This window comes from Carassius carassius, chromosome 22, assembly GCF_963082965.1.
Source record: "Carassius carassius chromosome 22, fCarCar2.1, whole genome shotgun sequence".
NCBI classification, from domain to species: domain Eukaryota; kingdom Metazoa; phylum Chordata; class Actinopteri; order Cypriniformes; family Cyprinidae; genus Carassius; species Carassius carassius.
This window is the reverse complement of record NC_081776.1, coordinates 20,497,700-20,524,210: the sequence shown is the minus strand read 5'-3', so window position 1 is coordinate 20,524,210 and position 26,511 is coordinate 20,497,700. Positions and strand designations below refer to the sequence as shown.

Below are 26,511 nucleotides of genomic sequence, written 5' to 3'. Positions count from 1 at the left end.
AAATAAAAAATTTCATACAACATATTAATTGCCAAAGCCATAAACAATTGCAGTATTATTAGCGGCTAAACCCTTGTGGTCCCAGGATACATAAACATGATTCACACTAAAACTGTTTATATTATTATTCATATTTAAAAATTATTTTACCTCTACACTTAAGTAAAATCTCATTAATTTGAGATATGTTCAATAATTACATAATACCTCCCAAATGTGTTTGATGTTTTTTTTTTTTTTAAATTTGGGATTCGTAGCTGTCTTGAATCTTGACTGAATATTTATTCAATTTATTTATTTTATTTTAATTTATTTTTTATTCACTTGATAATTCAGGATCCTCTTGAGAATCGGTGACAGATTTAGTGAGTCTCTAGAACAATTCAAATGATCGTGAATTCCATATGTGTTTGTTAAAGGAATCCACTCATAAAAGTCATTTGTTCAGGGTTTGCTGTTGGTTTGTCGTTATGTGCATTCAGCAAGGACAACGCAATAGAAATTCTTAGACATCCAGTCCTTCTCTCTCTCGACATTCAATTCATACTGCAATCTGCAGCTCAAACAAAACATTTCTTCTGCAGTGCTGTAGCTTGAGCAGCAGCTCCACAGGAAACACAGTGTGAATATCTTTAAATTGTGTTCTGCATCAGCAGAAAAAAATATGCTTACAACCCGTTAACCAAAAGTGTAAAAGTACAAAAGTGAAAAATGCATATGTATTCTAAAGAAACATTTGATAATCATGCTATCACATAAAGAACTTTAACTTTACCTCATTTACACTTCATAATGAAGACAGTTCAGTATTTTAAAATGCCCAATTGATGTTTTCTAACCTACATTCAGATAAAATGAAGGAAACCCGATATAAAAGTCTTTGTTTTTTTTTTTACATTGTTTTACATTTTGATACACTTTAACACTAGTGGTCTTGAAAAATAGATTTGCCCGGCATGGTGTGATGTGTGCCACCCCTTGCCTTGACACGCACATAACAAAAAGATCCATCATCACAAACAGTATCTGCCGCCTTCTCTCCTGAATCAGAAACCTCATGGCAATAGCAGATCTCTTGGCATGAAAAATGACGCTCCTCCAGCTGTTCATTGTGCAGGCTCCGCAGGAAGGCGGCTTTCATAGTGGTTCAAGGCATGATGCACAAATTCATATTGTTCCTCAGTCTGGATCATACCACCCCTGTGGAAAAAGACAACACATGATTACAGTCCAGCCTTGCAACAATCACAATAAAAGTCACAATTTTATGAAAATCTTGTTACTTTTTTTTGCTTTTTTGTTGCTACCAAAAGAAAAAGGTGATTTATGGGATTTTCTTCCGAAACAGTGAATCTACAGATTTGATGTTAAATATCATTTTATGTAGCCTTTTAATCTTTCTGGAAATCACACATCATGATCGAGTTTGCATGCACATAATTTACTTATTCAGGTCCAAAATCTGTAACAGCTTTTTTTTCCAAAAGGACATGAACATGTTGGAATATTCCTGTCGGACTTTGGTTATAACATTTAAGATTTTTATGAGCCCTGTACAGTGCTTGCACTTGAGCCTGGTCCATGGTGTTTAAAATACATGCATTTTAATAAAATTTTACATCTCAATCTCTGTGGCTTGGTTGCCTGTGTGCTCATTTGTTTGCATAGACATTCATTTTAATTTCTGGGTGAACTATCCCAGTACCTTAAGTAGTTAGTTTCAACATTTGTATTTTCATTATATCAAAACAGGGAACCAGTCGTACCTGTCTGTCCTAAGTTGGCACACAATTCGTAGCACATCCACAACTCCCTCCAGCTCCAACTGACGACAGCCGATTGTTGTAGCAATGAAACACCCTGTCCGACCAATTCCAGCGCTACAAAATTTCAAGTTAAATGGTTTAAAATTGCTTTTATGTATGTATTGTAACTGAATGATGTATTGTTTCTTTTACCACACTTTAGTATGGGGACCAATTTGTACTATTAACTAATTACAACTTGTGCCTCAATAAACTCCTAATTTGCTGCTTATTAATAGTTAGTAAAGTAGTTGTTAGGTTTAGGTATTGGGTAGAATCTGAAAGATGGTCATGCAGAATAAGAAATTAATATATGCTTTATAAGTACTAATAAACAGCCAATATACTAGTAATATGCAAGCTAATAAGAAATTAGTTAAAAGTAAGAATAGGTCCCTTAACTAATGTGTCACCATTTTTTTACTATGTTAAACAGGCGATACTGTGTATTCTGTGCAACAGTGGAAATGTGTTTAATCCGGCAGAGACTTTGTAATGTTTTGCTGGTACGCTCCTGTACCTGCAATGTACAATAACTGGCCCACCGGATGTAAAGCCCCTCCTGTCCTCCTCAACATCATTCACTAACTGCAGCAGGGGTCCTGCGCTCTCTGGGGTCTTGTGGTCTGGCCACGAAGTATACCAGTAGTGCTCTACTTTACGACTCTGTCCTCCTTGCTGAGGGTACAAAAACATATGCTCCATGAGAGTATCTGACAATTATACCTCTCTTGGATTAACCGCTTCCACTTGTATTATTGACTTTGGATAAAAGTGTCTGCCAAAATAAATAAATATAGATGTATGCTAAAAGATAGAATTCACAAGACAAAGGTTATCAATGAACAGCAACCTTCCTTTAGGTAAATGAATCCTTGAGCAAAACTTGCCACATACTCAGATTATGGCATTGCTGGTTTTTAATCATTCTTCCATAGAGTGTTTATCTTATAATGTAAATACCTTTAGTATAAGGGTGCGGATTATATAGTGGTCACATTCCTTCACATTATTAACAAAGACCTCCACCCTTCCATAGATCCCCCTCTTCTCAGGCCAGTACAGAACACATTTCTGAAAAAGTCAAACAAATCTTTGCACATGCACAGTCTATTTTGTTATAATAAGACAATTATAGACATTTTTATTGAAAATTACTTCATTTTTCTCTTTCAGTTTAGTAATCATGACGATGACAGGGCAGTCCTCTTGCCAGACCATTTGCCAAAAGTCGTTCACGGTGTTGATCATCGGACCTTGAGTGGCAATGAAGGCTTTCTCATCTCTAAGATAGCCCTGAAAGAAGAAGTGCTGAACTTAACAGATTTCATGACATAGAGCATAACTGCAAGTATAAAGCACCAGCATAGCCAATTTAGATCAGCAAGACTCTCATGGATAATTCTGAGATCAAACTAAACTCTGCTGTTATAATGTTTCACGTTACAATCTCTGATGCCAGTAGATTTAAGTTATCTCATGAAGGACATTCAGTGGCTCTTTGTCATGGGCTACTGAAGAATTACACGTCACTGCAATCTGAACTTACTCGAATGTAGTTGGCATTAATGTAACTGCTGAGCAGGTCGTTGGAGTTCTTAGTCTTTAGAATAACCCTGGAATGTGGATCTGAAATTAAATGTGAATTTTGTGAACATTTCTGTAGCATTCGATTCAGTTCATCATTATACACAAGGACATTTAAAATGCAAACAAACATTTTTAACGCAGCACAAAAAAAAACTGAACACAAACGAAACAAGCAATAACACAGTGTAAAAAAGCCAAAACACAACAAAATCAAACCTTAATACTTCTGGACGAACTAAATAGTGCAAGAAAACGTGCATGTAATATTTTACAAAAAAAATGGTGCAGTTAAAAAATGTTCTATACTTAGATATCATCATCCTTAGTATGAAGCACTTACATAAGCTTTTATGCACTCTCTATTGTGGCTGATAAATGGCACCACGAAATGGACTGATGGTGCAATATGATGGCTCAGTAAGTATTATCCCATATGATGTAAAAACTGTTCAAAATGTGTTTTTTGTTACATCTTTAGACAATGTATGAAACTTAAACTTAACCTTCATATTAGTTTACCTGTGTTTAAAGCCTATAGTACAATTTTCAAACTGAGATGCTAAGAATTTTTGAGATTTTTTGGTCAACAGTACACCATAATAGTAGTTTCCAATAAAAGATTGTCACAGATCTAGAAAACAGGACTAAACTTGGCTGCACAGACAGTCTCTATCGTTTTTGGCGATATTGAGTAGAAAACAGATAATGTGTGAAAAATCAAACTGCATTTCAGCTGCATTGTTAGAACTTAACAAACTTGCTGGCTTATTAACCCTAGAAATTACAGCAAGGGTTAACAGTATGTAGCTTTAGCATTATCTAAAGTGTAGTAGTTGAGGAGCTTCAGATTCTACAGTGTACCTAAATGGAAATCTAAATCTTAAATGCAGGCTGATAAAAATTGTTGGATAACAATAATCAGTCTCTTTTACTGACCAGTTTGTAAGATTTAAATAAAAATACACATACAAACATACAAACCTCCCCTTTTCATTTGGGACGAAACTTCACTCTGATCGAGTTTGGTTGGATTAACCAATGAGTTTACATGAATGCTTTTTAGTCCAATTGAGCATTCAATCCAATTACTAATTAATTTGGTTGCATTTAAATGTTGCAGCACGTAAACCAATAAAACTTTCATGGTTCTCTGCACCAATTTCTGTACCATATTAAAAACTCTCATAATCAAAACAGCTGTCGAAAAATAAATCTCTTAGTTACACTGTGTTTATACTTTTTGGTTGTAACAAAAGGTTTTGTAAGCGTACAAAACTTGATACTGACCAACTTAAACACCTCTGATTGGTAATTGCGTACACATGTTCAACAGACACGTCTGTGATTATAAACCTTCGACACTCTTCAAAAAGCATGCACAGAAATGGGTATAGGATTTGAAAGCAATGCATATTAGTGCCTATCGTAAAACTTGTTGCTAATTATACTCGACAATGCTGCCTTTCTGTGACACTTACATGGTCATAAAGAAGATAAACACTCAGCTCAAAGTGAAATGACACAATCAAATGCTATTCAGTGGAAATATTCTGATACTAACTTGGCAAAATGGTCTTGTATCTATTTTTTGATCCATGATTTGGGATATCCAGTTCCTTCTGATCCACAAAATTCATTGGAATTTCCTGCGAATAAAGGTTACACACTAACTACGATGGAAATTGGTAAATTGTCATTACAAAAGCACGGAAAGATCTACCACATCATTAAAATACACCTTAACTGAACGCCAACTGTTTATGATTCCCATGATTAAGTAAAGCCAAAATGTAACCACATTAATGCTAAACTTGGTTAGTAGTGGTGCACTGGTATGTTACTTACGGCAAACTCTGCATGCAGCATCTGTGTGTTCAGTGTGATGTCACGAAGCTGTTGCCGTGAAAGGACCCGACTGGCTGACTGCAGGTATTCCTGAGTTGCACGCTCACGTGGGGTCACGACCCCACTATTCAAAGGCTCCACTGAACCCAAAGCGCTCATATCCAGCACCAGTGAGACATTAGATCCACGTCTGGATGAGACAGAGAGATACAACAAAAATATGTGAAGAGTAATCAACTCTGTATGCTACACTAAATCTTGAGCTACGGTTGGCACTGTCCTAAAACTTTGCTAGGTTATGCTTATCATGACAGGTACCAGGTTTCGTTTCAATACGGTCAAGCACTATTGGAGATTTTAAAGCACTGAAAGTCACATTCAATCTTGCATTATTTGAGAATGGTTAGACTAATCAATTTGAATTTCATACATTTTTGTGGGGATGTTCTGAAGATGAATTGCTGAACAGAAGCATTTTATGATGGAAAATGAAGTCATTGAAACAGGTTTCACATCTCTGGCACTCGAGATCCATTTTCCTGCAGAGTTTAGATCTAACCCTGATCAAACAAGGTCTTCAGGATTATTAAGGGTTACAGGTAGATGAGTTTGTTCATGGTTGGAGCTAAACTCAAGGATCAGAGGTGAGAACCCCTGTCATAGAGTGTATTTTGCATGATTATGTCATTGAAATCTAGTTGCTTGATAAGCTAAGATCGCTTAATACTCATATTGGATTCTGCAAATTTGTGTGCATTTATGCCACACACGAATCAATGATGTTTAGTAAAAACAGAATCAAACCTCTTGAAATATAGCCTTGACAAAAGCAGATTCTTCTAAAAGTCTCCTTTATAAAAGGAGTTTGCATTAAAATAACACCATTCGAATTGTAAGCTATGAGAAATAATGACATAATGACCTATTATGCTTTTTACACATTCAACTTCCTATAGTGTGTAATGTTGCTGTTTGAGCATGAAACAGATCTGCAAAGTTACAAACCACACAGTCCACTCCCAAGGGAGCTGTTCTCTATGTATCAGTCAGCACTGTTTCTGAACAACTTCTATTACGTCTTCTAAAAAGGCATAACAGGACCCATTTAAATCAAAAGTCTTTCATGCACAGATGAAGTATTACCGCTCCTGCAGGCCTGCAACAGGTTTCATCCTGAAGGGTGAATGTGTGGAGGACAGAGTGGGTTTGAGCTCAGCCACAGAGTGGCCGGGTGGGCACTGCGGCTCTGACGTCGTCACGCTGGAATGAGTCGGATGGATGCTGATGTTACAGGACGGGGCGCTTGTGCTGCTGGTAGAATGGGTGGCACTGGGTTTGGACGTCTGGTTAGCCTGGACCATACTGTTCTTTAGGGTCAGAGGGGGCTGAGCACCATGAGCAGGGATGGGTGCCAGCTGCACGTCCAGACTGGGTGGGGATGGGTCTTTGAGCTGATGATCCAAGAATTCCTTCTCCTTTAGTCGGTAAAGCACCTAAAGAAAGGAAATATTGATTTATAACAATCTATTACTCACAGCTAGGCTTAAATCTCACAGAAACTTATTCTCTCTAAAATAAATAAATCAAATAAATCCTATTACATTTAGAAAACTATCAAATCATTTTTAATTTCAGCATAAAAGTAGCACACACATACACACACATATATATGTGTGTGTGTGTGTGTACATATGTACTACTTTTTTTTTAAGTTTCCTGTAATGCACAGTTGACTTTTAAGATCTCACAGGACATTTCTTCGCACGATACTTCCTCGTCACTACTTGTCTCTAAATATTTCTTCACTAACCTCAAACGTCTTATTGCTATTACTCACACATGCTTATCCGTCCATTTTATACCCATGTAAATCATTAATTCCATGTACAAGACACGTTCGCTTTATTAAGGGAAAACAAGAAAATGACTAAAATGATAATACAACAATAATACAGTTAGTCGACTTTTACTATATACAAACGTTGCAGAATTAACTGGGAGTTTTTTACTTAAAATGACTAAGCTTAGATTTACTAACCCACTTGTTTAATGAACTGGTTTACTGTCTCTTAAACTGAACACTTTCAGTCAGTTTCAAATCTTGTTAAAAATTAAATGAGCTATTATAATCTTCACTACACTCTGCTTCGCATAAGAACATGCAGTGCATGATTAAAACTAATGCAACATTGCTTTGAGGGTCATAATTTAATCTACATAATTCAAAGTCAGCTTCTTTATGATAGGTATGAAACCTGTCCATGTAAAACCAGTCTGAATCTTGTCTGAAAAGCCTTTTACATCTATTTTAACAACGCAACTGGATCAGTAATAACACGAACATGCTTTTCTGGCCTGAACATAAATGCCCTCACAACTGCATCAGAGTTTCCCACAAGAGGTCTCTATCTCATCGCAATGAGCCATGCTTTATAGTTTCAGTGCATCCTTAGGCCTGATTTCAAATGAATGAACTTCAACTTTGTAAAACAACAATTTATGTTCATTATTGGCCCTTAATGTGGTTCTGGATTGTGTAATGACACTTGCGAATGCATGTGGCAGCTCCATAAGGGCTAAAATCAGTTTCACAAGTCTCTCGATTCATGATTGACACCTACATCATAAAGTAGCGCTGAATAATATTATAATAAGAACTTAAAATCCCTTAATAAATACTGCTATTTAATGCAGATTCCTTGTTAATGTACGTTTAAATAGTAAACAAATGTCATACATTTGAATGATTTGTTTAGGAATATAGCATTTTTAGCATTTTTACCAATCAGCATTTTTATAATAATAGTATTTTTACCAATCAGTATCAAGTATTCTAGCGAGCCATGCAATAATGTTTATTAATAACTTATTAGTGAGCATTACTACAAAGTGTTGCTTAACAATCAGAAACACAATACCACATGCCTTGTGCAACATAAAAACGTGCATTCTGTCCGTCTATGTGTATATATGAAGAGTTTGGTTCCAAAACACAATAAACTTGATTTGAGTTCCCGCCAAAATCAGTATTGTATCTGGTCGGTATTTTACATATTTATGTATTATTAATGTGCATCGTCCCTGATCTAAAATAAAAAATTGCCGTGTGTCAGGTGTGATCGAGATGGCAGCGCTGATCCCTTTAAACTGCTGAACCACGAGAGGAAACCATGCAACTTCCTCTGCCACTATACATCCGTTTTGCAATGACTCTTTCTGTATCGTATCCTGTGTCTCTGCATCTACTCAGGTCTTTCTCACAATTACTCACTGTATAATACAACCCAAGTGTCTTCAATGTGTACGGACTTGAATAATCTGAGTTTTAATCTTAATTAGCGTAGGTGTTTATTAGTTTCTGCTGAGACATGCAGGAACTATTTGAACTGGTACATGCAAATATTTATTCAATATTTAAATCGGTATAACAGTAAAATCAAAAATGAGATCTCTTTAATATCTTATTTGTTTCTCTAAGACAGCACTGAGATGAAATGGAGAGAAAGTTATCGGACTGAATTTGAACTAACTCTGAAGTGACTTTAGTGAAATAATGGCACTAATGTCCATTTAGAGCAGATTTTCAGCAGAACTTGTCTCATATTTGAAGACGTATGCATCATTGATTGTTTTCTTTTATTACTGTGAAGCTACTTGTATTGTATAAAGCCTACGTAACTAAATGTGGCTTGACTTTACCAAAGTTTCCTACTTCTCAGATGTTATTCCTGAGAAATACTCCAGTGATCTCACATCAGAAGTCAGAGAACTCAATACAAACTCAACATATTTATCATTTCACATGTTAATATCTCACTATATGACAATTCCCATATAGCATCATATACCATGAATATCAAGCATATGGTAGAAGACTTGGAGAGATACGTACCATTAAAAAGGTGAAGATGATGATGAATATTGTGAGGCAGGTAACCAGCACATAGAAGCCGTCTTTACCCCAGATGCTGTTCTTCTCATGGTGGTCTTTGAAAACAGTCTTCTGCTCAAAGCCAGACAGAAAAGAACATCAACAGTCTGTAGACCCAGCCATGTCAAACCTCATCTGATCTGCAGTGCAGGCATGAAGTTTGAGAGCCCTAACATACATTTATACTGTGCTCGAGTAAAAGTGATACAAGGATCAACAAGTGCGATCTTAAGGAAGACATTGACAGAAGCTGACTCCACCTCTAAATCTGCCCACGCACACACAACACACACACACACACACACTAGCTGACACGTCCTGCAGCACAAATGCACCTGTACTTGGGCAGTTGACAGCAGGGTCCTCTAAGGTGATGTGCTTTATTCAGTTTAATCATATTTGAAAACTTATCTTTCTTGATGTAATAATAATATGTTATTTAACTATTAATTGTATCAGATTAAACAAGAGACTACATGACATAATTGTACTTAAACATGAACATGTCATGCTGCAAAAAAAGCTAAAAAAATAATTGTGGCAAAACTACAATAATTATACAATGAATAATTTATATAATGAGTAATTTCCATTATATAAAGACAATGATTCATTACAAAACATTGTCAGCACCAAAGAGGATGTGCTATATGATTCATTATCAGGTGGTAAAATGCATTATACCTTTTATATATATAGAAAAAAACAGCTTCTCCAAATGAGAAGTAAACTTTGTATCAGTGTTATTTTAGTATAAATGATATACTATAATAGTTTTTTGTTAATATTTTTAAAATGTATTCATTTCAATTCATTTCAATTCAATGTATTCTAATTTCTGCTTTCACTTAAAGTCTCAGTTATAATTTGTTGTTGTTTTTTATTATTATTATTTGTTTTTAAATCTCTATATAGTTTCTATTACTTGTATTTATGAGTTTCAGTTCAATTAGTTTTAATTTCTTTAGTACTTCAAGTTAAAGTAAACAAAAATGAGAAATTATGCCTTGGAAAATAACTCAAATATATTGTTTCAGTTCATTTTAATTCACTTTTTTTATTTTAAATATCTATAATAATCCTGCTTTGCATACATTGAAGTGCGGGTGAATAGAGAAGTCAATTAGAAATAAAAATGATGACAGATTTCGAATTTTTAGGTGAACTATTCCTTTATTGTATTACTATTATTATTATCCCTTATATTTTTGCATTTAAAAAAATAAAATAAAATAAATAAGATGTAAATCTATTTCAAAATCATTAGTCTCAGGAAACACTGCTTAAGGCGGCCAGAGGAAGCACAAATATGGTGCAAGCTGACAGTGGCTTTCACTACGGCCCACTGATGCAATCGGATAGGTTTGCCAGAAAAGGTCAATATGTAGGAGGCAGGACTGTTACTCTGCTACCATTTTTAGTCAACTACTGCTATGCAAAGCAACAACTAAACATTCTGCAGTTTAACAGCGGACTGTAACTTCATCCTAGAGTTCTTGAGACACAAACCTCAGTGGATGCCTCAGTGGTGGCGAGCGGCCCAGAGCTGTGCTGAAGGGTGTTGATGTTGAGCAATCGGATCATTTCCTCATGAGCCACAGGTTCTGATGCTCCAACAGACGACACATACAACTCGATGTCATCATTTTCCTCCTAAAACCATAAAGAATCGTGAATGAAGAATATCTTATACAATTAAGCAATTATGAGCAGTTTTAACTGTTGTATGAACATTCATTTCTGGATTTTCTTGAAAAATAACCAGATGTCATTTCCAGTTGTCTTAAACGACACTGTTACCAAAACAACAATCCAGAACTTCCTGGCAACATCCATCGTAAGGAGGAATTTTGTACAGACAAACACCAGTGATGTTTTATTTAGGAAATGAACTAAAATGGTATTAAGTGTGATGTTAGACAATTTTTTAAAAATCCATCAAAATCGGACTACAACCAAAAGAACAAGACTTCACAATAAGTGACTGTATTTCCACCGAGGACTATATATGGGTCAGGAGTGATTGGGGATGGTACCCTCTGGTGGTGTGAGCACAAGCTACAACATCAGGACTCACTGATAGAGGAACACTCACATCAAAAGATCACAAGAAACTTTTTGAGACATAAAATCTTTCATTGACTGAGTCTTCCAACCCACAAGGGGAACTGAGAGAAGCAAGAGAACAGGGACAACCCTGTGTGATGCAATGAAAGATTAAACATGTGCATGACTTTAAAGGCTTCAAATCACATTTTCCTTGATCTTTTGAGATAAAAGATCATTGAACATTGAAAAAACAGTGAAATGCTGCACCACCTCTTTAGTCAAAAAGAGTTTTTATTAACACAAAGGGGTGTCAACATTCATTCTGAACTTCTGAGGCTTCCTGATGACAGATGAAACTTTCAAACATTAACAGATGACCACATTTACACGTCAATAACGCCTACTCGATTATGAAACACTACACTGTGTCAGTCACAGTGAGGTAATGAGCTCTTGAACAGATACCATTTATTCATAACATGTACAACTAACAAAACTGTAATTTGCATTCAGTGTAAACAGACACAACTACTACACAACTCTGCTTAAGACTGGTTCGTTGTAAGGGTCAGAGACAGGGTGTAACATGGACATGAATATGAATAAAATGTTAATGATTGATCATTGTTTCAGGCATTAAAATAACATAAAAATAATTTAACTATGATTATTATTGATGATAAAGCTATATATTTAAGATTTTATGTATTAAATACTGTATATAAAAATCGTGCATAATTTGACATAAAAATGAAAGTTTCTCCTACGATTTTAATTATTTCTCTATGCTGAATGATCTTCCTTGCTTTCATTCTCATTAAAAGTGCTGCATTTTGATCCCTCATTTCCCCTGACTTGCCATGACAGAAGACCAAACTGTCCAAAAGAACTGCTTCCTTAAGGACCACAACAAGGGAATTTTAGTGACATAGTGACGTGACATACAGCCAAGTACTCAGAATTCATTTAACCCATCCAATGTGACAGCAGTGACAACACACTGTGAAGACACACCTGGAGCAGTGGACAGCCATTTATGCTGCAGTGCCCGGGAAGCAGTTGGGGGGTTCTGTGTCTTGCCCAAGGGGCACATAAGTAGTGGTATTGAAGGAGGAGAGGGTGCTGTACAGTCATGGCCAAAAGTTTTGAGAATTACATAAATATTGGAAATTGAAAAAGTTGCTGCTTAAGTTTTTATAATAGCAATTTGCATATACTCCAGAATGTTATGAAGAGTGATTAGATGAATTGCATAGTCCTTCTTTGCCATGAAAATGAACTTAATCCCAAAAAAACCTTTCCACTGCATTTCATTGCTGTCATTAAAGGACCTGCTGAGATCATTTCAGTAATCGTCTTGTTATCTCAGGTGAGAATGTTGACGAGCACAAGGCTGGAGATCATTATGTCAGGCTGATTGGGTTAGAATGGCAGACTTGACATGTTAAAAGGAGGGTGATGCTTGAAATCATTGTTCTTCCATTGTTAACCATGGTGACCTGCAAAGAAATGCGTGCAGCCATCATTGCGTTGCATAAAAATGGCTTCACAGGCAAGGATATTGTGGCTACTAAGATTGCACCTAAATCAACCATTTATAGGATCATCAAGAACTTCAAGGAAAGAGGTTCAATTCTTGTAAAGAAGGCTTCAGGGCATCCAAGAAAGTCCAGCAAGCGCCAGGATCGTCTCCTAAAGAGGATTCAGCTGCGGGATCGGAGTGCCACCAGTGCAGAGCTTGCTCAGGAATGGCAGCAGGCAGGTGTGAGCGCATCTGCACGCACAGTGAGGCCAAGACTTTTGGAAGATGGCCTGGTGTCAAGAGGGGCAGCAAAGAAGCCACTTCTCTCCAAAAAAACATCAGGGACAGATTGATCTTCTGCAGAAAGTATAGTGAATGGACTGCTGAGGACTGGGGCAAAGTCATATTCTCAGATGAAGCCCCTTTCCGATTGTTTGGGGCATCTGGAAAAAGGCTTGTCCGGAGAAGAAAAGGTGAGCGCTACCATCAGTCCTGTGTCATGCCAACAGTAAAGCATCCTGACACCATTCATGTGTGGGGTTGCTTCTCATCCAAGGGAGTGGGCTCACTCACAATTCTGCCCAAAAACACAGCCATGAATAAAGAATGGTACCAAAACACCCTCCAACAGCAACTTCTTCCAACAATCCAACAACAGTTTGGTGAAGAACAATGCATTTTCCAGCACGATGGAGCACCGTGCCATAAGGCAAATCTGATAACTAAGTGGCTCAGGGACCAGAATGTTGAAATTTTGGGTCCATGGCCTGGAAACTCCCCAGATCTTAATCCCATTGAGAACTTGTGGTCAATCCTCAAGAGGCGGGTGGACAAACAAAAACCCAGTAATTCTGACAAACTCCAAGAAGTGATTATGAAAGAATGGGTTGCTATCAGTCAGGATTTGGCCCAGAAGTTGATTGAGAGCATGCCCAGTCGAATTGCAGAGGTCCTGAAAAAGAAGGGCAAACACTGCAAATACTGACTCTTTGCATAAATGTCATGTAACTGTCGATAAAAGCCTTTGAAACATATGAAGTGATTGTAATTATATTTCAGTACATCACAGAAACAACTGAAACAAAGATCTAAAAGCAGTTTAGCAGCAAACATTTTGAAAACTAATATTTATGTAATTCTCAAAACTTTTGGCCACGACTGTACATTCAATCCCCCCACCTACAATTCCTGCCGGCCTGAGATTCAAACTCTCAACCTTTGGATTACAAGTCCGAATCTCTAACCATTAGGCCACGACTTTTGGATCTAGCCTTTTTGGATCTGATGTTTAGATCTAGCCTACCTGATCCACTACTTAGACAACTGCATGTTTACTTTTTTATGTAGGACTCATCACTTCGACTGAAGCTAAGTTGTCTGGGGATGGTCCTCGAGGGACACTTCACGAATACTTGGAGTGGATACTCCTGCACTGTGAGTAATCCTTCACAGTGGGGGTGGAGAACACCAACCTCCCAGAGCTCCCAAGTCCCAATGGGAATAAAAGTGGAATTAGAGTGGACTGGTGATTGACCTGGACAACACCGAGCCAGTTCCCGCCACCCATGGTCCGTAATGCCTTAGGCTCCTCCAGGCCTCTGGCTGCGCCTCAGTCCTCCACCTCTTGGACTCCTCCGGGATCTTCGTTCCCTCTGGGAGTTACTTGGAATGGGTCCTCCTGCACTGTGGGGGAGGAGGATTGCAGTCTCCCAGAGTTCCCAAGTCCCAGTGTAGTTAGACTGGATTGGGTGATACAAGTGGAGTTAGACAAGACTGCTTGATTGACCTGGACGACACTGAGCCAGTTCCCTCCACCATGGTTTTAATCCCTCAAGCTCCGCCAGAATTGTTCCTCCCTCCGGCTCCACCTTGGTCCGTCATCACTCTGCCACTCTGTACCACTTTGCCACTGCGCTTCAAGGCCTCTGGCTGCACCTCAGCCCTTCAAATCTTTGGCTCCACTAGGTTCTTCCTTCCCTACAGCTCCTCCTTCATCTTCACTCATACCGGCCTCAGTCTGCTGAGCCCCAGGCTCCACCTTGGTCCTGCTAGTCTTCAGCTCTACATCGGCCCTCCAGACCAGCGGTGGGTCTCCACTTCTCCAGGCTACTCTTCCGCTTGGCCTCACCACCAAGACTCCACCCTGTCTCCTCCCTTCATTGGCTCTGCCTTGGGCTCTAGCATCACCATACTCCCCTGTGGCCTCTTCCACTGTCAGCTCCAGTTTCTGTTTTGTTTCCAGAACTTTTTATTTGTATTTACTTCCTGTGTTTAGTCCCTGCTTCCTTTGTTCCCATATCTTATATGTTTGTTTACCTATTAGCAAATGAATACATCACACATTCCTCATTGTTTCTAGTATTTCTGGCCCTCATTCTATTCAGTTCATTGTCTTGTCTTGTGTGTTTATACTGATATAGATGTTTCTTCTGCTGATTTCTTTGCTATTTCTCCATGTTAGATTATCTTTGTTTTTATTCTCATTGAAAAGCTGTATTTAGATCCATTCGCCTCATTTTCATTGACTCGCTGTGACACAAATAATCTGCACAATCAGAATATGTATGGTGGTTATGCAAATGTATCATTAAGCATAAAAAAGGTTGCAAAATGCTGTCTAACCTATTTTACATATCATTTAAAATGTAAAACAGGAGCCATATTTTAGTGTGTAGCCCAGCTCAACTCAGCATGCGGTCTTTATTTGAGGAGTGTTTTTTTTCCATACAAGCAACATTTGTGGAGAATTTGTGATATTGTTGATTTTTTTATAACTTTCAAACATTTTGGAGTGATGTCATGGGGTGCGTTTCCCATAAGCATCGTTAGCTAACTATGGTAGTTAGTTCCACTGAAATCTATTGGTAATGACGGAACTTTCAACTATAGTTGCTTTTGGAAAATGCACCCCAGATCCAGGAAAGTGTTGTACCAAATATCTTCCACTTCTTAATAATACAGGTGCATCTCAATAAATTAGAATGTCGTGGAAAAGTTCATTTATTTCAGTAATTGAACTCAAATTGTGAAACTTGTGTATTAAATAAATTAAATGCACACACACTTAAGTAGGTTAAGTCTTTGCTTCTTTTAATTGTTATGATTTTGGCTCACATTTTACAAAAACCCACCAATTCACTATCTCAACAAATTAAAATACTTCATAAGACCAAAAAAAAAAAAAATAGATTTTTAGTGGAATGATGGCCTTCAGCTCATCTGCATTTTTTGGTCTCTTGTTTCTCATTTTCCTCTTGACAATAGCCCATAGACTCTCTATGGGGTTCAGGTCTGGTGAGTTTGCTGGCCAGTCAAGCACACCAACACCATGGTCATTTAACCAACTTTTGGTGCTTTTGGCAGTGTGGACCAACACCAGCAGATAACATTGCACCCCAAGTCATCATAGACTGTGGGAACTTAACACTGGACTTAAAGCAACTTGGGCTATGAGTTTCTCCACCCTTCCTCCAGACTCTAGGACCTTGGTTTCCAAATGAAATCTGTAACAATGTACAAACTTCATAATCTTCGGGAAGAAAGAGGCGGGAACCGGCGGACAATCAAACCAAACTTTAATAATCAAATAAACACAAAACCCCCTCACGGCCGACTGCCGCTCACAAACAAAACCAAAACACAAACTAAAACCCAGGCCTGGTCCTCTCTCGTCCTTCACTGTCGTCGCTCCTGTTTTATATCCTTTCATCTCCTCCGTGGGACTCGAGACCGGTGGGTTGAGCAGGTGTCGCTCATTTCCCAATCACTGCACCGGCCTCACCCCGTTCCCACGGCTCTCGGCCCTGCCCCACTCGTCACAAAATACAAAACTTGCTCTCATCTGAAAAGAGGACTTTGGACCACTCGGCAACAGTCCAGTTCTTCTTCTGCTTAGACCAGGTAAGACAACTCTGACTTTGTCTGTGGTTCAGGAGTGGCTTAACAAGAGGAATAGGACAACTGTAGCCAAAATTCCTTGACACGTCTGTGTGTGGTGGCTCTTGATGCCTTGACCCGAGCCTCAGTCCATTACTTGTGAAGTTCACTCAAATACTTGAATTGATTTTGCTTGACAATCCTCATAAGGCTACGGTTCTCTCGGTTGGTTGTGCATCTTTTTCTTTGCACTCAACTCAACTTTCTGTTAACATGCTTAGATACAGCACTCTGTGAACAGCCAGCTTCTCTGGCAATGAATGTTTGTGGCTATCCCTCCTTGTGAAGGGTGTCAATGATTGTCTTCTGGACAGCTGTCAGATCAGCAGTCTTCCCCATGATTGTGTTGCCTAGTGAACCAAACTGAGACCATTTTGAAGGCTCAGGAAACCTTTTGCAGGTGTTTTGAGTTGATTAGTTGATTGGCATGTCACCATATTCTAATCTGTTGAGATAGTGAATTGGTGTGTTTTTGTTAAATGTGAGCCAAAATCATCACAATTAAAAGAACCAAAGACTTAAACTACTTCAGTCTGTGTGCATTGAATTTATTTAATACACAAGTTTCACAATATTAGTTGAATTACTGAAATAAATAATATTTTCCATGACATTCTAATTTATTTAGATGCACCTGTAGACTTAACTGTGCTTCTAGGCATTAATAAAGCCTTTGAAATATTTTTGTATCCATCTCCTAACTTTATCCCAGAGATCTTTTGACAGCACCTTGCCACCCCTAGATGATTGTTTGCTACAGTTAAAGACTGAAATGCAAAAGTCAAATGGCTTTGTGGGCCATTGAAAAGGTGATTACACCTGACTGAGTTTACATGTCAATTTTCCAGCTCAGTGATTCTGTTTTTAAATTGTTTTTTTTCGGACATGTTGATGTTATATCTCTGACTTAGATGTTATAAGTTGCACTGAGTAAATACAGCTGGATAAAACAAAAACCATCTTCATTTCAGGCTGCAAACAACATTTGATTATCCTTTACTATACCCACTGTACATGACATAAACAGGGTTGATGTTGATTTGATGTTGACTTTAATTACCACCCACATTGAAGTAGCTCTTAAACCTGCATTAATTTTGATGGGCAAATTGCAATGACCTTTTGTGTACTGAGCACATCCTTATTAAGCTTCACCGGCATTAAAGCAAATAATTAATAAATGTGTGAGTCTCACAGGCAGTGCTGTGCGCTGAAGTGGTGATATATGTGAGCCATGATTGATTTTTTTGGACGCCTTGTGGGAGTGGAGAAGTTTACAGAGGTCTCACATCAGGTGCATTAGTGTAATTAGCTTTGAGGGCGAGAGAGTTCATCTTCCTCCACCATAAAACACATTCTCCTCACTGTGATACTGACAAACATACATCCACATCATTCAATCTGGTATGTTCAGATGCCAAATGTTCAGAGCCAGACTCGATGTCGAACCTAAGGCAAGTATAGCTATTACTGTTATTAATATCTCTAAATTAGCATATAAAACACCTTGATCATTCAAAACATCAGATTTATCTCTGGTGACGAATTCAGGTCACCCACATCTCAAAATCCAATCCACAAACAATGCATCAAAGTACCCGCAACTACATTATTTCATTTTCAATAATCTGTCACACTTGGACACATCCAAATACAGAAGAAAACATCTGTCGCTACTTCAGTTTCATTGTGACTTAAGTGATGAACAATGGTGAACAATAAAACAGATGAAACATTTGATGTTTAGTCTTAATTTAAAGGTTATAGTTAGGCGCCCTCCTCTGTTCAAAATTAGGTACTGCATGTAAGGTTGTAGAGTCCTTAGATTAGATAAGATTAGATTAGATTAAATGAGGAGTGTTATTGACATTGTACATGTAAGGTACAAGGCAACGAAATGCAGTTAGCATTTAACCTGAAGTGCAATAAGCAGTAAGTACAGGATATACAGTGTCTACAGTATGTTACAAATGTACAATAAATATACAAATAAGGCAGTATTATGGACATCATTTACAGATTTTAAATACTTTCGGCATGATATACAGATAGGTGTACTATGATGAACATATGAACATCATTTACACTAGTGCAATGGACCGTAAAAAAAACGTGCATAGAAAATAGAAAATATTCCTGTGTGCAAATGGATCATTCAGTATTCTGGGATGAACAGACAGTAGTGCAAGTAATAACAAGTGAACTGTTATTCGGAATACAGTAAGGAGACAGCTTTAGGGAAAAAGCTGTTCCTTAATCTGCTGGTCCTTGTCCGGAGGCTTCTGAAGCGCCTCCCGGAGGGCAGGAGGTTAAAGAGTCTATGGTCAGGGTGAGAGGAGCCCTTAAGAATGCTGCGAGCTCGACGTAGACAGCGTTTTCTCTGGATGTCATAAAAATCAGGAAGTGGTGTCCCTGTGATGGGCGGTTTTCACCACCCTGTGCAGTGCCTTGCGGTCAGCAACTGATCAGTTCCTATACCAGACTGTGAAACAACTGGTCAGGATGCTCTCGATCGCACACCGGTAGAAGTTCACCAGGATGGCTGAAGACAGCTGGTTCTTCTTCAGTGTCCTGAGGAAGAAAAGGCGCTGGTGAGCCTTCTTGACCAGGCTGGAGGTGTTTGTGGCCCAGGGCAGTTCCTCCGAGATGGTGGTTTCCAGAAACTTGAAGATGGAGACACGTTCAACAACCATACCAGTAATGTGGATGGGGTCATGTGTGCTTTCTTTCTTCTTCCTGAAGTCCACAATGAGCTCCTTTGTCTTACTGGTGTTAAGGAGCAGGTTGTTGTCAGCACACCATGCAGCCAGGTGCTGTACCTCCTCCCTGTAGGCAGTCTCATCGTTGGCTCTGATGAGGCCAATCACCGTGGTGTCGTCTGCAAACTTAATGATGGAGTTGGATCCATGGACAGGCTTGCAGTCGTGGGTGTAAAGGGAGTAAAGGAATGGGCTCAGCACACAGCCCTGTGGTACGCCGGTGTTGAATGTGAATGCCACATGCGTTGGGGATCAGAGTTGGAAAAGTGTTCCTCTTCCTTCAGCTTGTTGTACATCTCTAGGTCATTTTGAAACACTTTTAAGAGGCCACTTCCTTTCCAGGGCATTTGATGTGAGATAGTTGGTGTATATCTGATGGTCTTGTTTGTATATGTCATGTTGTTTAATGTTCTTGCTTTAGTGATGATTGCACCGGTGCCTCCATCTGTCATGCAGTAGCCCAAGCGCGCTACTGTTCAGCTTCCACACTCCGCACAAACACATGAACTGCAAACTTTGATCTAAGCTAACATTAGATTGAGCAGCCATGTAAAGTTGCTATTACACACATATTTTAGATGATAAGCAATATTTGAGATTGATGAATGTAAGATGAGCATATGGATCCATCACGGACTGCGTGATTTCACCACAATTTTGGTAATATGCATATATAAACAGCCTTTTAATTAGCCGAGTAAAATAATCATGGCTGATAGTAAGACATGCGAACATAAAAAGAAAACCAAACTGGATGCGAGAACAGCAAGCCTATATATTACAATACAAATTTGGAGTTGGAATAACCTCCAAACCAAAGCAGATACCTTTTCAAAAGCTCATTATCGTCAAATGTTTCTAAAATGTTTATATTCCGAGGTAGATTGCTGACAACAGCCTTTTTCAGATTGTTGTGGTTTGGTCTTCGTGACTTAGGAGTCCTCTTCACTACTCCTAACATTTCCTAAATTTAGGACTGACACCCATTATTTTTAAAATTGTCTCCTAAATTGGAGAGTTATGAGCTACTTTTAGCCTTAAGATGTTTTTTACTACTGGAGAAAAGTTACCTACTGTACATCTTGGATGTCCTGGGGGTAAGCAGATAAACATTAAATATTCATTTTTGGGTGAACTATCCCTCCAAGTTATTACTCCACCTGCATAATAACATTTAATAATGTTGAACCAGTGTTGTTTGAGCAATGGATGTGCGACAAAGTAACATTTGTGAGTAGTTAGTTTCTCCAATTTTAATCTTAATATTAATTTTATCCCTTGAAATTGAAAAAAAATGCATTAGTGTTGCTGGCCTTCATACACAGTAGGTTACTTAGTAGTTAGTTAGTATCTAAAATATAAATATTTAAAAATTGTATAGATATAGCTTATGTATGCATATGTGTGTATACGTCTTGAAAAATTTGTACTGGCAAAGATGTCAGTCATCTCATCCAACCCTTCTTCTTTATCAATTAATTCTACTCCCCAGGCTTCTACATTTTTTCACTACCATCTCAAAGCAACAGAAATATCACAAGTTGTGTAGGCGCTCACCATTGTGACCGTATCGTGGGCAGATACAGGCTTGTTCTCCATATGGTCAATGTTTTGCAGGAAGCTGACATCTGATTGCCTCTGTGGAGTTCTCTGGAAATGGGTTTCTAAAAACACTGCGGGCATCAGCTTAGCCACCCGTCCACGAGACTGCGCCTGAAGCAGTTCCCCATTAAATTCTAAAGCTTTTTCCTGACTGCGAACACCCATGTGCTGGTACACGGGTCCAGTCACTCCATTAACCATGCGCCGATGCAGAATCTGATAAACCTCATCGTCCACAGAGATGCCTCCTGAAATATATACAAACAGAGTTTCACATCATAGATGTTACTATATAATGACTGGAATAGACTACTGACCAAATACAATGCAGGATGTCAATTGCTAATTTTATATAATATAATTTTTGCATATTGAACAAGTGCATTGTACAGTGAATATATACATGAAAAAAGTAAAAAGTTTAATAACTTTATATAAGCTTATCTATATACCTTTGTCAAAATTTGAATGAAACCAGACTTAGGCTCTATTCTAACCATTCTGAAGGACTCCAAACCATCTGAGTGTAAGAATGTACAACACTGTGTGATCATGCATAAAGAAAATGGTTATTGATCTCCAATACAAACATAAAACTTGGAGCCAAGTAAATGAGAAACCTGAGAACCGAAAGGAAATAAATGACTTTCACCCTTGAAATAAAGGTTCTTTTTTGGCATCTATTCTATGGTTCTATTAAGAACCATTAATATCCATGGAAACTTTCTAATACATGAAACTTTTTTTATGTACAGTCGTGGCCAAAAGTTTTGAGAATTACATAAATATTGGAAATTGGAAAAGTTGCTGCTTAAGTTTTTATAATAGCAATTTGCATATACTCCAGAATGTTATGAAGAGTGATTAGATGAATTGCATAGTCCTTCTTTGCCATGAAAATTAACTTAATCCAAAAAAAAACCTTTCCACTGCATTTCATTGCTGTCATTAAAGGACCTGCTGAGATCATTTCAGTAATCGTCTTGTTATCTCAGGTGAGAATGTTGACGAGCACAAGGCTGGAGATCATTATGTCAGGCTGATTGGGTTAGAATGGCAGACTTGACATGTTAAAAGGAGGGTGATGCTTGAAATCATTGTTCTTCCATTGTTAACCATGGTGACCTGCAAAGAAACGCGTGCAACCATCATTACGTTACATAAAAAATGGCTTCACAGGCAAGGATATTGTGGCTACTAAGATTGCACCTAAATCAACCATTTATAGGATCATCAAGAACTTCAAGGAAAGAGGTTCAATTCTTGTAAAGAAGGCTTCAGGGCATCCAAGAAAGTCCAGCAAGCGCCAGGATCGTCTCCTAAAGAGGATTCAGCTGCGGGATCGGAGTGCCACCAGTGCAGAGCTTGCTCAGGAATGGCAGCAGGCAGGTGTGAGCGCATCTGCACGCACAGTGAGGCCAAGACTTTTGGAAGATGGCCTGGTGCCAAGAAGGGCAGCAAAGAAGCCACTTCTCTCCAAAAAAAAACATCAGGGACAGATTGATCTACTGCAGAAAGTATAGTGAATGGACTGCTGAGGACTGGGGCAAAGTCATATTCTCCGATGAAGCCCCTTTCCGATTGTTTGGGGCATCTGGAAAAAGGCTTGTCCGGAGAAGAAAAGGTGAGCGCTACCATCAGTCCTGTGTCATGCCAACAGTAAAGCATCCTGACACCATTCATGTGTGGGGTTGCTTCTCATCCAAGGGAGTGGGCTCACTCACAATTCTGCCCAAAAACACAGCCATGAATAAAGAATGGTACCAAAACACCCTCCAACAGCAACTTCTTCCAACAATCCAACAACAGTTTGGTGAAGAACAATGCATTTTCCAGCACGATGGAGCACCGTGCCATAAGGCAAAAGTGATAATTAAGTGGCTCAGGGACCAGAATGTAGAAATTTTGGGTCCATGGCCTGGAAACTCCCCAGATCTTAATCCCATTAAGAACTTGTGGTCAATCCTCAAGAGGTGGGTGGACAAACAAAAACCCACTAATTCTGACAAACTCCAAGAAGTGATTATGAAAGAATGGTTTGCTATCAGTCAGGATTTGGCCCAGAAGTTGATTGAGAGCATGCCCAGTCGAATTGCAGAGGTCCTGAAAAAGAAGGGCCAACACTGCAAATACTGACTCTTTGCATAAATGTCATGTAATTGTCGATAAAAGCTTTTGAAACATATGAAGTGCTTGTAATTATATTTCAGTACATCACAGAAACAACTGAAACAAAGATCTAAAAGCAGTTTAGCAGCAAACTTTTTGAAAACTAATATTTATGTAATTCTCAAAACTTTTGGCCACGACTGTATATATATTTTATTATATACTATTATCTATTTTTTATTTATATATTTATATTATATATATTATTATTTTTTTTTTTTAGAACTGTTCACTGAAAGGGGAACCCAAAATTGTCCTTCTATGGCATTGTTGTGAAAACCCTGTTTTAAACCCCTTTTTAAGAGTGTTGATAAACCCAAAGATGACAATAAATGTGGCTTATAGGACAGTTAACTCCAAAATGTAAAGTCTGTCATGATTTACTCATCATCATGCCCTTCAAACCAGATTGACCTTCTTTTTTTAATGCACATCCTGGCCACAGAAAATGGGTCTATCAAGGTCAAAAATGACAAAAAAAGGCGATTAAAAAGAGTACATTTCCACTTCACATTTTCACATTTAATTCATTGTGTTCCTTGCTGTTTCTTTGTAATTGTGAAATTTACTAGCAATTTTTATTTGAAAGTTGTTGTTGACCAAATATGGTTATGTTGATTAAGCGCTTGATAAGTGAAGATGCATTAAGCCTGTCATAAGAAGCATAACCATAACTATGGAGTGGAACCACATGCAATATCATCTACCTGGTTTAAGCTTCAGAAAACACACTTGGGTGCATTATTATTCATTTTAGAGCTAAAGTTCTGACAAGAAATGTTGACCAAACCAACATTTCCCTGTCGAATAAAGGTCCGAATATTTCACTTTGTTGTATGCTCTTCCTTGTGTGTTTTAATTATATTAAACTGGTTTTATTTACCTCTTCAAATGATCCCATTGTCCGTTTTATTAAACCCACCATGTATTTGCAAATAAACGCCCAGATCACTCATTACAATAGCAAATAAGAAAAATATTACAGCAGGAATTAAAACAAACACAAAATATAGATATTTTGTTTGTAGCCTCACCTGTGACGTGCAATCCAATCAATGAAGAAATAACGACTAATGCCGTGTTTACGAACATGATTCTTCTTCTTGTATTACAAATACATTATGGCTTTATGAAGACCAGTCGAGGCTACAGTGTCTCTATGGTTAAGACACTGAAACGATGACTGTTTAACACAATTATTCTGCATCTGCTGAGGATCACACACCCCGATGTGAGAGGATGGATCCATTTGGAGAATCGATTCGGTTGGTTGATTCATTTCAAAGAACCAGTTCAGACGCCGATCCACACCTGTCATGTCCGGTCCATGCTAGAACATAAATGATGCATCTTTACACACACAGAGCTCGCGGAACAAGGCGGCTTTTTCTGAATTAATCCCACTGTTCATCTAAGCTGTTTTCTATACTTAGTTCTGTAGGCTGTGTTACTGTAAATACTAGTTTGTTTCGCATTCAAACAAACACGCACCTAACAACCAAAGTTTATTTAGTCCAGTGATTCACACTCTGCGATCATGTTTGAATCATGTTCGAACGAATCTTAAGAACCGGATCAGAGAAACGATTTGTTCGTGAATCAATATAGTTCTCAGAAGAGAGTAGGTGGAGAAAAAAAACATAAGCTGAAAAATTAAATTTGCAAAAACAAATTTGCCAATATGAGCACACTTATAGGTAGCATGGAGACATTAAAAATATTATACAGTGACCAAATTAAATTCCCTCAATAAATGAATAGATCTACACGTTTTAAATAATTTATTATTAGACTGTTGGTTGTTGTTGTTGTAGTGGTAGTAGTAGTATATACTAATTCCTGCACTTAGAGGATAAAAAAATCCCATACTGTAATTTAAAAAAGTAATAATTCAGCCACAGTTCAGTGTTCAGAGTCTGATGACAAGCTAATAATAATAATGTTTATTGCCTATGTTGTTCCATATCTCTGCCTCATAATGGAAATATAATTTCCATTCTTAATCACAGATGATGAGTTTATCCATTGTGAAAGGTGCATGCTGTTTGCTTAGATATGTCAAAAGACTTGATTCTATCAGATCTCTAATCCCAAGGCACCAAAGACGTAAAAGCTTTGTAGATATTAAAGTGGTCTCGCTAGAAATATGGCCCTTTGATTGTCAGCATCACTTGGATCTTTGGTGTGAAAACCTTTAGAGATCAGATTTGATCCAGGATAGACCAATTGAGTTCTCCTGCTCTATAAAATGTGTTGGGCTTTTATATACAACATGGATCAGACAAATTAGATAGATGGATGGATGGATGGATGGATGGATGGATGGATGGATGGATAGATAGATAGATAGATAGATAGATAGATAGATAGATAGATAGATAGATAGATAGATAGATAGATAGATAGATAGATAGATAGATAGATAGATAGATAGATAGATAGATAGATAGATAGATGGATGGATAGACGGATGGATAGACGGACGGATGGATAGATAGAATTTTTTTTTTAGTTATTTTAGTAAAAACTTACATTATATTATATAATTTATTTAAGTGAATGTTTGTTTCAACGTTTTCAACGTTTTAATGTTAACAATAACAATCCTGTTTCAGTTTCCCTATATGAATCTCCTCAAGCACGCCTCACCCGCCATCTTCAAAACCTTGTGATCATAAACATCAGGTGCATCACAAATCCTCCATTTTTGACCCATGCACTCCTAAGAAGATGTATATAGCATACATCTTCTTCTGTTCTGTTCTTACACAATTCAGATCTACTGAGTCAGTCTCACTGCTGTGTCGTCTCGTGGCAAACATGCAGCTCTCTGCTGTTGCCATGGTAATCTGATGTCTGATATTCACCGTGCAGCAACAAGCAGCCCTCCCTAAATACATCGCCCAAAATAGACCTGATGTGTTTTATGTGATTAGTCGGAGGGTAACAGCACGCTTGCAGCTGAATCCACCTTGGATCTGCAATGGTTTGAAAGCCTTCTGACTGCTCTTCATTTCTGGACAGTGATCTTAACAAGCAGCTTATATATATATTATATTAAATATATATTAACTAAACTAGGTTATCCTACTATATTATTGTAACTTTAATTAGTTATTATGTTCCAATGCATAAAACGCTTTCATGTGATTAATATAAAACAATAAGCAATAAAACACACACTGAATGCATGTTAGTTTACTAAGAGTTTATGTTTGACAGTCGATCAACAACAACAAGCCGTCCATTCGCATCTCTCCCGTTTAATTATTTTCCCTCACTTATATTTTCCACATGGAATAT

The 26,511-nt window shown here is 37.9% G+C and overlaps 1 protein-coding gene across 1 annotated transcript; it reads right to left on the bottom strand.

The window, feature by feature from the left end:
* Positions 1–912: 912 nt before the first annotated feature.
* LOC132099105 (tyrosine-protein phosphatase non-receptor type 5-like) lies at positions 913–24,537 on the bottom strand. The gene is made up of 13 exons (XM_059505554.1): positions 24,243–24,537; positions 20,995–21,287; positions 10,681–10,824; positions 9,133–9,243; positions 6,384–6,733; positions 5,241–5,430; positions 4,957–5,041; positions 3,355–3,434; positions 2,964–3,101; positions 2,769–2,879; positions 2,326–2,483; positions 1,767–1,880; positions 913–1,200 (listed from the first exon to the last, which is right to left on the bottom strand). The coding sequence occupies exons 1-13, from the start codon at positions 24,298–24,300 to the stop codon at positions 1,107–1,109; spliced, it is 1,926 nt and encodes a 641-aa protein (XP_059361537.1). The 5' UTR covers positions 24,301–24,537; the 3' UTR covers positions 913–1,106.
* Positions 24,538–26,511: the final 1,974 nt, after the last annotated feature.

What these genes read in the sequence shown, in the direction of transcription:
- LOC132099105 (XM_059505554.1), bottom strand. Translation starts at nt 24,300, where the DNA reads ATGTTCGTAAACACGGCATTAGTCGTTATTTCTTCATTGATTGGATTG. An exon ending in CCCACGATACGGTCACAATG is followed by an intron (nt 10,825 to 20,994) that starts GTGAGCGCCTAC and finishes TTATGGTTTTAG; the next exon opens with GAGGAAAATGATGACATCGA. An exon ending in CCAGTTATTGTACATTGCAG is followed by an intron (nt 1,881 to 2,325) that starts GTACAGGAGCGT and finishes GAAATTTTGTAG; the next exon opens with CGCTGGAATTGGTCGGACAG.